The 12,421-nt window shown below is 52.7% G+C and overlaps 1 protein-coding gene across 4 annotated transcripts; it reads left to right on the top strand.

The window, feature by feature from the left end:
* The first annotated feature begins 3,669 nt into the window (after nt 1–3,669).
* Nucleotides 3,670–12,390, top strand: FDPS (farnesyl diphosphate synthase). Of its 4 annotated transcripts, none has more exons than XM_081825487.1 (10): nt 3,670–3,819; nt 4,786–4,948; nt 6,372–6,512; nt 9,981–10,061; nt 10,185–10,307; nt 10,581–10,669; nt 10,758–10,830; nt 11,453–11,530; nt 11,621–11,818; nt 12,138–12,390. In XM_081825487.1, the coding sequence occupies exons 2-10, from the start codon at nt 4,808–4,810 to the stop codon at nt 12,336–12,338; spliced, it is 1,125 nt and encodes a 374-aa protein (XP_081681613.1). In that variant the 5' UTR covers nt 3,670–3,819; nt 4,786–4,807; the 3' UTR covers nt 12,339–12,390. The 4 variants fall into 4 exon arrangements, with proteins under 4 accessions (XP_081681613.1, XP_081681614.1, XP_081681611.1 ...); XM_081825488.1 differs by having other exon boundaries at nt 3,678–3,819; nt 4,807–4,948; XM_081825485.1 differs by lacking the exon at nt 3,670–3,819 and adding an exon at nt 4,430–4,708.
* Nucleotides 12,391–12,421: the final 31 nt, after the last annotated feature.

Here is a 12,421-nt window from a genome sequence, read left to right as displayed (position 1 = left end):
TTAAGGGCTGAAAAATATCCCAATTTAAGTTTATACAATATTTTGTTTATCTGTTCTTCTGTGGATGGACACTTGGGTTGTTTCCACCTTCTGGCTGTTGTGAATAACGCTACAGTGAACCTCAGCTACAAGTATTTTGTGCAGGTGTCTGGTTTTAGTGCTTTGGGGTAGGTACCTAGGAGCAGGGTTGCTCGGTCATATGGCGGTTCTACGTTTTACATTTGGAGGAATGTTTTCCACGGCAGGCGCGCCATTTTACATTCCCAGCAGCAATGTCAGGAGGTTCCCGTTTCTCCATATCCTCACCAACACTTACTATTTTCAGTTTTTAAACATCTATGTGTTTTTACTGTAGCCATATGAAGAAGTGTAGGGTGGGGCGCCTGGGTGGCTCAGTCGTTAAGGGGCTGCCTTCGGCTCAGGTCATGATCCCAGAGTCCTGGGATCGAGCCCCGCATCCAGCTCCCTCCTCGGCGGGAAGCCTGCTTCTCCCTCTCCCACTCCCCCTGCTTGTGTTCCTGCTCTCGCTGTCTCTCTGTCAAATAAATAAATAAAATCTTAAAAAAAAAAAAAAAAGAAGTGTAGGGTGATATCTCATGGTGGTTTTGATTTGCATTTCCCTAATGACTGATGATGATGAGCATCTTTTCTTGTACTTATTGGCCATTTGTATATTTTCTTTGGAGAAATGTTTACTCAAGTCCTTTGCCCATTTTCTAATTAGGTTGTTTGTATTTTTGTTGTTGTTATAGGAGTTCTGGATATCAAACCCTTGTCAGATGTATGCTTTGGGAATATTTTCTTCCATTCCGTGTACTTTATTTTCACTCTCTTGATAGTGTCCTCTGGTACACCAAAGTTTTTAATTTTGATGAAGTTCAATTTATCTTTTCTCTTGCTGTTTATGCTTTTGGTGTCATGGTTAAGAATCCGTCACTAGGGGCGCCTGGCTGGCTCCGTTGGTGGAGCGTGTGACACTGGATCTCAGGGTTGTGACTTTGAGCCCCATGTTGGGTGTAAGGATTACTTAAAAATAGAAAATCTAGGGGCACCTGGGTGGCTCAGTCGTTAAGCGTCTGCCTTCGGCTCAGGTCATGATCCCACGGTCTTGGGATCGAGCCCCGCATCGGGCTCCCTGCTCCGCAGGAGGCCTGCTTCTCCCTCTTCCACTCCCCCTGCTTGTGTTCCCTCTCTTACTATGTCTCTCTCTGTCAAATAAATAAAATCTTTAAAAAAAATTTTTTTTGAAAGATTTTATTTATTTATTTGCGGGGGGCAGGGTGGAGAGTACAAGCAGGGTGAGTGTGAGAGGGAGAAGCAGGCTCTCTGCTGAGCAAGGAACAGGACGTTGGACTCGATCCCAGGACCCTGGGATCATGACCCAAGCTGAAGGCAGACACTCAACCATTTAAAGATTTTATTTATTTATTTGTGTGAGAGCCACCCAGGTGCCCCTAAAAATAAAAAATCTTAAAAAATATATCCATCACTAAATACAAGGTATGAAGGCTTATCCCTATATTTTCTTCTAAGATTTTCTATGGTTTTAGCTTTTATATTTAGGTTTTAATCTATTTTGAGTTAGTTTTTGAATATGGTGTGAGGTAGGGGTCCAATTCCATTCTTTTGCATGAGGAAAGACACCTGAGTTTACTTAGTGCCATTTGTTGAAGAGACTGTCCTTTCCCCATTTGGTGGACTTGGTACCTTTGTAAAAAACCTATTTGTCACAGATATATGAGTTTATTTCTGGACTCTCAATTCTGTTTCATTGGTCAATATGTCTGTCCTTATGCCAATACCACACTGTATTGACTCTCACAGCCGTGTAGTAAATTTTGAAATTGGGAAGTGTGAGTCTTTTCTTTTCTTTTTTTAAAGATTATTTATTTATTTATTCATTAGAGACAGAGAGAGAGAGAGAGAGAGAGAGAGGCAGAGGGAGAAGTAGGCTCCCAAGGAGCAGGGAGCCCAATGTGGGATTCGATCCCAGGACCCTGAGATCATGACCTGAGCCGAAGGCAGACGCTTAACCATCTGAGCCACCCAGGAGCCCTTTTTCTTTTTTTTTTTTTTTAAAGATTTTATTTATTTATTTGTGTGAGAGAGAGCACAAGCAGGGGGAGTAGCAGGCAGAGGGAAAAACAGGCTCCCTGGTGAGCGAGGAGCCAGACATGGGACTCGATCGCAGGACCCTGGGATCATGACCTGAGCCAAAGGTGGATGCTTAACGCCTGAGCCACCCAGGTGTCCCGGGAAGTGTGAGTCTTTCAATGTTGTTCTTTATCAAGATTATTTTAGTCATCCAGGGTCCCTTGTAATTCCATATGCATTTGCAGATTGGTTTTTCCATAGCTGCAAAAAAATCTGTTGGAATTTTGATAGGGATTGTGTTGAATCTGTAGATTGCTTTGGGTGACATCTTAACAATATTAAGTCTTTCTATTCAGGAATACGGGCTGTTTTCCATTTATTTAGGTCTTCTTTAATTTTTTTCAGCAATGTTTTATGGTTTTCAATGTACAAGTTAGTTGTATTTTATTCTTAGGTATTTCATTATTTTAGATGCTACTGTAAATTTAATTGCTTTCTTCATTTCCTTTTTGAGATTGTTCATTGCAGGTGTGCAGAAGCACAACTGATTTTTGTTTTGTTTTGTTTTAAAGATTTTATTTATTTATATTTTGACCGAGAGAGAGTGAGAGAGGAAACACAAGTAGGGGGAGAGGGAGAAGCAGGCTTTCCGCCAAACAGGGAGCCCGATGCGGGGCTCGATCCCAGGACCCTGGGATCCTGACCTGAGCCCAAGGCAGACGCTCAACCACTGAGCCACCCAGGGGCCCCACAACTGATTTTTGCATATTGTTTTTGTACTCTGCACCTTTGCTGAGTTTATTAGCTCCAGTAGCTTTCTTGTGGATGTTCCATATTTAGGATCATGTCATCTCTGAAATACATATATTTTTACTGCTTTTTTAACTTGGCTGTTTTTTTATTTCTTTTTCTTGTCTAATAGCTCTGACTACAGCTTCCAGTGCAATGTTGAATAGCAGTGGTGAAAGTGAATCCTTGCACAGTGATTTTTGTTCCTATGTATGACCTAGGTTCTTTGGAGTTTCAGGCTACTTTCAGTGGGTGGAGGAACAGGGATTTGGGAGGGTTGGTGGAGAGAGCGCCAACTGAGTCAAGCCACGGTGCGCTGGTAAGCCGTGTGTAAGAGTGAGGCTTCTAGTTTCTGCTCTCGGTCTTATTTCTTGAGCCCTTAAAGCACTTTGTGTACTTGTCTCAGGGAGTTATTCTCGTTGAACAGACGAGGAAAGACAGTTAACGGAGGGTCAGGGAAATTAAATGGTCTGCCTACGTTTGAGAACCCATAAATGGCAAAGCCGGTCCTGCTGGAATTTTAAACGCCACCCAACTGCCCAGGGAGATACAGATAATTAACCCGTGTAGTAAAGGTGGCAGCTGGAGCCAGAGTAGGAGCCGGAGTAGGAGCCTTCCTCCCGCCTCCGTCGTCAGCCCAGTCGTGCTCCTCCGGCCCTGGGCGCAGCCCTTCCATTGGTTGTCCGGCACAGGGCCCCATGCTCACACGAGGGGAGGCAGCCAATCAGCGCGGCTCATCTCCGCCCACCCGGCTCGCGCTAGATCGCGTCGTCCTGTCCCTCCCGCGGCACGCCGGGAATTGTAGTCCGATGAGGCCTTTCTGTCTGGAGGGAAGGGAGCTCGGGAACTACCGGACCCAGAGGGCCGCGCGCCGAGCGGAGCGGTTTTCAGGAGTTCCCTGCTAAGACTGGACCTAGAGCCGGGATCCAGGAGCAGGTGAGAGAGGTCTCCGGCTGGGACTGGGGCCGCGATGGGAGCCTCAGCCTCACTTCCGTGGTAGTACTGCGGGGCACAGGAGCCCCCCCCCGCCCCGCACTGGGGCCCGGTGTGCCCGACCGGCGGGTCTTCCGGCTGTGTGAGCCCGCAGCCTCCCCGGCCGCCCTCCTCCTCTTGGGATAACCCCGAGCCTGCACAGCCCTTTCCCCGCCTGCCAGGGGAGACCTGGGTTCTAGATTTGGCGCCGTCACAGCTCACGTATCTTCCTACCGCTTGGAGCCTCAGTTGGCCCTCCATAAAATAGGGCGCTTTAAGGGTCCTCCCAGGCGCTAGTCCTCAGGTACTTTAGTCAGGACTTTTCCAGCTGTGCTCCAGGACTTGGGGGAAGAAGCCAAGAGAGTGGTGATTCCAGAGGCTCCCTGCAGGAGTTGACGATAGAGGGGAGAAAGTTAGGTGGCATTGAGTTATTTTAAGTGCGCACTGTGTTAAGTGCGACCCGTTGACTTTCAGTCAGCCAGCCGTACTTTTGTTCTTTGCATTTCCTTCTTTCTGGAAATGCCCTCAGGCTCAGCTCAGAAGAGACTGGTGCATTCTGGGCCCAGAGGTAAAAGGGTGGTGGGGGTGACCTGGGGAGCCGCCACCGTGCATCTGCCTTTGGTGCTTGCCCCTGCAGGGAGTGCTCGGTGCCCCCTCCCTATGCCACCCCCGTGATGCCCCTGTCCCGCTGGCTGAGATCTGTGGGGGTCTTCTTGCTGCCAGCCCCCTGCTGGGCGCCCCGGGAGAGGTGGCTGGGTCCCCTACAGCGGCCCTCCCTGGTGCACGGGTGCCCAGTCCTGGGGGCCTGGCACGGTGCCCGCTGCTGGTGCCAAGCGTGGACAGAGGAGCCTCGGTGAGTGTGGTGGGGGTGAGGGGCCTTGGGGAGGGGAGCAGCTGCTCAGGTTTCTGACTTGGCTTTCCTCTCCTCAGAGCACTTTACTCCTCCCTCAGAATGAATGGAGACCAGAAATTGGACCCTTATGCCCAAGCAAAGCAGGATTTCATCCAGCATTTCTCCCAGATTGTCAAGGTGCTGACCGAGGATGGCGTGGGCCACCCGGAGACGGGAGACGCCATTGCCCGGCTCAAGGAGGTGAAGGATTGGTGACTTCAGAGACTGAATGTGAAGTTCATTCTCTATACGTGTGGGATCCAGCTGTGGCGTTTGGGGGACCTTTGACACTGGGGTGGGAGGAGGGGCAGGCTTTTACCTGAGTGACTCTGGGTCTCCTCTGGAGGGAGCAGGGCTTGAGCAGGGATAATTACTCAGCCCATCAGTCCTGCCTTATGGTTCAGGCAAGCCACATGGACTGCTTTCTGTGCCCCTGGGGGTGAAGGCCTAAAACCTGCTAAGTCTTTGATTTTGTTGAGAAAGGGAATTAGGTCTCCAGAAGTCCTTAAGAGCTACTTTGTCAGGGAGCTGGGAGGAAGCAGCCTGAGGAGCTTCAGGGGAAGCTGGGCATCATCAGAAACTCTCCTCCAGAGGCAGCTGGGTGGATCAGTCAGTTAAGCTTCCGACTCTTGGTTTCGGCTCAGGTCGTGAACTCTTGGGTCATGAGATCAAGCCCCGTGATGGGCTCTGCTTAAGACTTTGTCTCCCTCTCCTTCTGCCCCTCCCCACTAAAATAAATAAATAAATCAAAAAAAGAAAAAAGAAAAAGAAACCTCTGCTCCAGGGCAGGAAATTTGGCTGGGATATTTGAGTTGCCTAATTTTTTTTTTTTATTATTTTGGGGTATCTAGTAATTCTTTTTATAAATACTGTCTCATTTGAGGAGAACCGAGGAAAAGGTTTGCCTATACGGGGGTGGAGATTAAAAGGGAGGTTTTCCCAGTGCATTCAAGCTGGTGGACAGCAGGGCAGCAGAAGGCAAAAGGAGAGCTCCTAGCAGGAAGAGATACCACCGGGTCCCCTCCTGAGCTCTCTTCTGGCCAACTTTGGGGACCTTGTCTTTCATGCAGTGAGCAAGGCTTTTCATTTGCAGATGGTTTGCACTGTGGGTAGGAGGAGGTGGCTGGGAAGTCTAGGAGAGGTGGGGATGAGGCTGGAACCTGGGAGGGAGAGACCTGAACGTGCCAGCCATTCCCATGGCATGTACAAAGTTTTCCCTGGGTTCAAGCCTATTCTGGGCTTGGGAGCAGATTTTAATGTGCAGTATGGAGCCTTTAAATTTACTGAGGATTGAGGCACCTGGCTGGCTCAGTAGAGTGTGCGACTCTCGATCTCAGGGTCATGAGTTCAAGCCCCATGTTGGGCATGGAGCCTACTTAAAAGAAAAAAATGTACTGAGGAAGACCATGCAGAGAGAGCCTGGGGGTGGGGGGACTCTTCCAGTGGTGCCCCAGGATTTGGGGGAAGAAGCCAAGAGTCGCAATTCCAGAGGTTCCGGGAGGAGGAGTGGGGCCTGAGGAGGTTAAAATCCAGTCCGGGTTGGAAGCGGGAGAGGGCAGGGAAAAATGTTTAGAGTAGGTGCTCTGCGGAACCTGGTGCCTTTTCCGTCTTCCCTTGCCCCCAGGTCTTGGAGTACAATGCGATTGGAGGCAAGTACCAGCGGGGTTTGACTGTGCTGATAGCATTTCAGGAGCTGGTAGAGCCAAGGAAGCAGGATGCCGATAGTCTCCGGCGGGCCCTGACTGTGGGCTGGTGTGTGGAACTGGTAAGAGGGACAAGGGAAAGGCAGGAGAAGCAGAGGTTTTCCTAGGGTGGGGGTGTCCTGGGGGGAAGGGGAGGGATGAGCTTGAAACGAATTTCTCCCTGTGTTTCTGTGCATTAGTAGTCAAGTTTAGACAGTGATTTACTCTAAGGGTTAACAAATGTGGGGAACCTCTTTGCCAGTAGGTATGTATTTAGTCTATAAACTAAGCTGTGGACCAGGGCCTTGGGACTGGGCATAAAGGAGTCAGTTCTTTCCTCTGAGCAGAGGGTAACTATCAGAGTGACATAGTTCTTCCAGAGGATTGTTCTAAAGCAGAGATTGAAAACTTGCAGCCCACCGATAGTTTTTGAAAATGAAGTGCCCTAGGGGCGCCTGAGTGGCTCAGTCATTAAGCGGCTGCCTTCGGCTCAGGTCATGATCCCAGGGTCCTGGGATCAAGCCCCACATCGGGCTCCCTGCTCGGTGGGAAGCCTGCTTCTCCCTCTCCCACTCCCCCTGCTTGTGTTCCCTCTCTCGCTGTCTCTCTCTCCATCAAATAAATAAATAAATAAAATCTTAAAAAAAAAAAAAAAAAGAAAATGAAGTGCCCTAAACTTAGGAAAGAAGAGCTGTCACATAAAAACCCAGGTTTCTAGCATCACTTGGGAAATTGCTAGATCTGCGCCCAGGGTCCCACGCAGCATCAACTGGCTGATGTTGAATCATAGCCCCTTCCGCAAGATGGGGCATGGGCGCTCCTGTGTGGCTCTGTCTCTCTGCTTTGCTCCAGTCCCCATGTGTCCTTGTCTCCCGTACCCAGCTCATTTGCCCCTTAAAGGGGTATGGTTTCCTGGCCTAGCCTAAAAGCTTCATTAGTGACAAGGAGACTGGATTCTAGGAGGGGAGCCAGGCCCCGAGGATGGTGGCAGTGAGCTCAGAAGGGAAGGCACTTAGGACCTGGCCTGTGGAAAGGGGCAGCTGCCTCAAGGGAGGGTGTGACGTGCTCAGGGTCAGCCACGCTGCCTTCTCGGCCCGGGCAGTGCAGGTGGAAGTGTCTGGCCTGTGGGTGTTGGAAATTCCAGTCTGGAGCTTGTAAGTGAGATGGGGCTGGGGAAGAGGGATTTGCCTCCAAGGAGGTAAAGGGACAGTGGCATCACTGGGGGACAGGGCCCTGGGGGACCGAGGAGCCCATATGCACAGACGCCAGGCAAGGCAGGGAGGCCAGGAGGATCCCGGCAGAGCAGAGGATCAGAGCTGTGGGGCCAGGGCGGGTCACCTGGTCGAGTGAAGTGTCCTGACTTCTAGCCACCCCGTAGGTTCACCAGGGAGTGCTCGGGGATTTTTAAACATGGCTGCAATGCTGACATTTCCCCAAGATGCCTTTTGAGCTGTGTCCGCCATTGTTTTCACTTGGGTGACTTTGGTTACAGTTTCTGCTTTTGTCTTTCTCCTCCTGCCTCTTGTCCTTCAACCTCTTATTACCTGTTTTCAGCGTTTACCTCCTAGGAACAAGGCCATTCACCTGCGTGAGCACAGTGCCATTGTCCTGTCTGTCTTGGCTCACTTGGGCTGCTACAACAAAATAGCACACGCCGCGTAGCTTATAAAGAACAGAAATTTATTTCGTAGACTTCTGGAAGCTGGAAGTCGAAGATCGAGGTCCCAGCATGGCTGAGGGGGGGGGGTCTCTTCTGGCTCAGCAGCACCTTCCTGCACAGCCCCTGGTGGTGCAAGGGGCCAGGCAGCTCCAGAGCGTCCGTCAGGAGGGCCCTGGAGGCCCCACCTCCTCATACCATCGTGTTTGGTGGTTAGGATTTCAACATTTGGGGGGACACATTCAGACCATAGCACCAGTAATATTACCTAATGTATATTCCAGATTTAAATATTCCTAATTCTCCCCAAAATGTCTGTTCTAAGTTGGCTTTGTTTTGTTTTTTAAAGATTCTATTTATTTGACAGAGAGAGAGCACAAGCGCGGGGGGAGTGGCAGGCAGAGGGGGAGGGAGAAGTAGGCTCCCCGCTGAGCAGGGAGCCCGACGCGGGGCTCGATCCCAGGAACCCGGGACCATGACCTGAGCTGAAGGCAGACGCTTAACCGACTGAGCCACCCAGGCGCCCTTGTTTTGTTTTTAAACATCTAGGATCCAATCAAGAATAATGTACCGTATTTGGTCGTTCTTCAATCTTTAATCTTTAGAATAGTCCCTCTACCGTAATTGACTATTACTGTGGCTAGATTTCTCATTTAATTGATCTGGGGTGACTCTGACACTGGTATTCTTTTTTTTTAAGTTCCCCTAATAAATAGAAAGTGCATTTGGGTTAAGAACCACTGCTGTGGGGCAGAGGAGGTTGAGGGACACCAGGAATGATGCTCTTCGGAGACCGTCTTGGTTGAGTGGTGCTGGTTGAAACCAGGTGGGAGAGACAGTGGACCAGTGGCTTAGCGGAACCAAGTGAACACTCTAATAATAAAACACATGCCTCCGGTGTGGAAAGCCCAGACCCTGCCCAGCGTGTGGTCAGAGGTAGAGATGCAGATGGGTGCCTCCTTCCCCAAGGATTCACTGGGAACAAGAGCAGTGACCGCCGCAGTCCCTTCCACACTCTGCACGCCAGAGCCGATGGGCAGTGTCGGGTGCTCCAAGCAAGGCAGACCCGCTAGCCCACACACACAGATCAGGACGGAGTGAAGATTTAAAACCACGTCCTGAAAAGCTGTTTTTAAAGGCTCGGAAGGTGTAGCCTGAATGCAGGAAGTCTCACAGGGTACGTGACAGTGTCTCACGTTCATTAAATAGGCATTTAGGACACACCCACTCTGGGGCTAGTGCTGTGCTTGGCTCTGGGAATGCCAGGGGGGCAAATGTCCTGGCAGTCTGCTGGGAAAACCAGCCCGTTCTGGGACCCTGAGGTGGGCTAGCACCTAGAAGAGAGGCCCGTGGCTGACGCTGGTGTGGTTGCGTGTTTAAGACCCGTGCTGAGCGTGACCGAGTCAGACTGCAGTTCTGTCCTATTAGCGCTGCACCCCTAAATGAGCTCCGAGGTGGGGCTCTGTCCTGGGCACTGGCGTGTGTAAGCGGAGCGCCTCAGGGCGACACAGGAACAGCCTCCTTTTATTGCAGAAGTCCCGGAAAGGCACACTGCAGGAAGAAGTCTCAGGTATTCACTGAGGTTCTTGGCAGAAGAAGAGTAGCGGACGCAATGCTTCATCGCCTCCCTGACACCAGGACTGTCTAGGGCTGCTTGTGAGGGGACAGACGTCTGAGATCTGGCGGAGTCTTTGATGTTCCCGTTGGGAAGCCTGAACCAGCGAGGTCACATAATTTCCTAAAGTCCCACAGCACAGAACAGAAGCCCTCGCGCTTGCTGGCCTGACTTTCGTCCTCGCTCGGTGATGAGCAACAGTAGCAGCTCTGTTGCTGGTTGAAGGAGCTCTAGTGAGGAGCCCCAAGGGTCTGATTCCACTGTGCCTTCTCCTCCTAGCTGCAGGCTTTCTTGCTGGTGTCCGACGACATCATGGACTCGTCCCTCACCCGACGGGGGCAGATCTGCTGGTATCAGAAGGTACAGTGGGCGGGAAGGTAGCGGTGGGCACGGGACAGGCCCCAGGGAGCTGGTGCACAGAGCATACCGAGGTGTTCAGAGTGGCCGAGACTGAGGGCTTGTTTTTCTCCACGCCCCTGCCAGCCAGGCATAGGTTTGGATGCCGTCAATGACGCTTTGCTTCTGGAAGCCTGCATCTACCGCCTGCTGAAGCTCTGCTGTCGGGAGCAGCCCTATTACCTGAGCCTGATTGAGCTTTTCCTGCAGGTGCGCTGTGGGCCGTTGGCCCGGGGGATAGCTAGGTTTGCCTGGAAGGGGCAGAGTGGGCCAAGGTGCTGGGCAGGGCGGTGGCAGAAAGGGCTTCCCCGTGTCCTCGAGGCGGGAAGGAGGGCTGAGAAAGCGCTGTGTCTCTGTGCATGCGGGCCCTCCACCTCTCACTGCCTTTCTCTCTGCTCGTGCTGTGGGCTGTGGGGCCCTGGATTCCAGGGTTTCCTGGCCCCAGAGAAAGCCCAGCTGATGGGCCATCTTCCTCCTCCTTAGAGTTCCTATCAGACGGAGATTGGACAGACCCTGGACCTCATCACAGCCCCCCAGGGCAATGTGGATCTTAGCAGATTCACTGAAAAGAGGTGAGGGACGGGGGAACTGTCTGGCCAGTGAGGTAGGGCTCTGCTGGGCACTGCCCTTCTGAGGACCTTACCTTCTCCCCCTACTCAGGTACAAATCTATTGTCAAGTACAAGACCGCTTTCTACTCGTTCTATCTTCCTGTGGCGGCTGCCATGTACATGGTGAGTGAGTCTCCTGCCCCTTGTTGCCCACTGATGGGGCTTTTGGACAGAAGGCACAAAGCAGACAACTTTGGACAGTCTGCTGCCCCCACTGTGTGGCCTGTGACCCTGAGCAAGTTACTTAAGGTCTGAGGATGTCTTCTCAGCTGTACGATGGTGAAGTTCCCTCCTTCGGATTTTTGTGAAGTTATATGCGAGTGGCCAGCCCGTCCTCCATCCGGGTCTGGATGGGAGGGGGGAGGAAGTTCACGCTGAGAGGAAGAAGACCGGGTCCAAAGGCAGGCGGTGGGATTTCCTGCCCGCCCTGACCTCGCTTCTCCAAGTTCCCCTTTGATCGGGAAGAAGCTGGAGGAAGCAGAAGGCGCTGGAAGAGTGAGTCAGGGGCTGGGCACGTGCCAGCCTCCAGAGCTGACTTCGTCCCTGCTGGCTCACACCGGAGGGCCTCGCCGAAGGAGGTGGGCTGGAGGTCAGACCACCGAGACCTCCTGGAGCCCGGAAGCCAGGGATGTCTGAACGGAGAGCGGAGAGGATTTGGGGGCTGCGTCAGGGCGCCCTGGGAGATGCAGCAAGGAGAGTGAAGGCGCCCGTGGTGTTTGGCTTATAGATCCCCTTTTCACTGTAGGCGGGCATCAGTGGGGAGAAGGAGCATGCCAATGCCAAGAAGATCCTGCTGGAGATGGGGGAGTTCTTTCAGATTCAGGTAGGAAGGCATGGGCAGGGAGCAGGCCACAACTGCCCTAGGGCCCTGCCCTGGGGTCTCTTCATTTGTCGTCCTCTGCCCCCTGCCCAGGACGATTACCTCGACCTCTTTGGGGACCCCAGTGTGACAGGCAAGATTGGCACAGACATCCAGGACAACAAATGCAGCTGGCTGGTGGTTCAGTGTCTGCAGCGGGCCTCTCCGGAACAGCGTCAGCTCCTTCAGGTGCCCGGGAGGCCGCGGATCGCCGAGCTCCCAGGAGACGGCCAGAGCAAGGACGTCAGCCGGGTGGGGACGTTTGGCAGCATCAGCAGACATTGTCTGCCACGTGCCACAGGGATCTCTAGTGGGTGGAGGCCGGGAAAGCCGCCCGACATCCTCCGATGCGCACGACAGCTTCCCGCAGAGAGCTAGCCGGGCCCCGGGCGGCGGTAGGGGCAGGCAGAGGAAACTGAGGCCCGAGCCGGTTTCGGAGCGTGTGCGGCGGGGAGGGGGGAGTTCCAGATCGCGGGCACTCCAGGACCCTCGACGCTGGAGGCTGGAGTGTACGGATGTTGGGCGTGCTGGGCGGGGCTGAGCCGATTGCCCTGCCTCCCACCCCTTGCAGGAGAATTACGGGCAGAAGGAGGCGGAGAAGGTGGCCCGGGTGAAGGCGCTGTACGAGGACCTGGACCTGCCCGCCGTGTTCACGCAGTATGAGGAGGACAGCTACCGCCACCTGATGGGCCTCATCGAGCAGTGCGCCTCGCCCCTGCCCCCCGCCATCTTCCTGGCGCTGGCGCACAAGATCTACAAGAGGAGAAAGTGACCTGGAGACTGCGTGGGCGGGGAGGGGGCCTCTCAATAAATTGTCGAAGCTCCGTGTGGTTCTGTGCCTGCTTGTGCTAGCCG

This window comes from Leptonychotes weddellii, chromosome 6, assembly GCF_054177405.1.
Source record: "Leptonychotes weddellii isolate Sample4059 chromosome 6, ASM5417740v2, whole genome shotgun sequence".
Taxonomy (NCBI): domain Eukaryota; kingdom Metazoa; phylum Chordata; class Mammalia; order Carnivora; family Phocidae; genus Leptonychotes; species Leptonychotes weddellii.
The sequence above is the reverse complement of the archived record's forward strand: the minus strand, read 5'-3'. Positions and strand labels throughout refer to the sequence as shown.

Bases quoted from the DNA above. Each gene is read 5' to 3' on its own strand.
- FDPS (XM_081825485.1), top strand. From the start codon at position 4,530: ATGCCCCTGTCCCGCTGGCTGAGATCTGTGGGGGTCTTCTTGCTGCCA. The intron at 10,831-11,452 runs GTGAGTGAGTCT...TTTTCACTGTAG, and splicing joins TGGCGGCTGCCATGTACATG to GCGGGCATCAGTGGGGAGAA. The intron at 11,531-11,620 runs GTAGGAAGGCAT...CCCCCTGCCCAG, and splicing joins GGGAGTTCTTTCAGATTCAG to GACGATTACCTCGACCTCTT.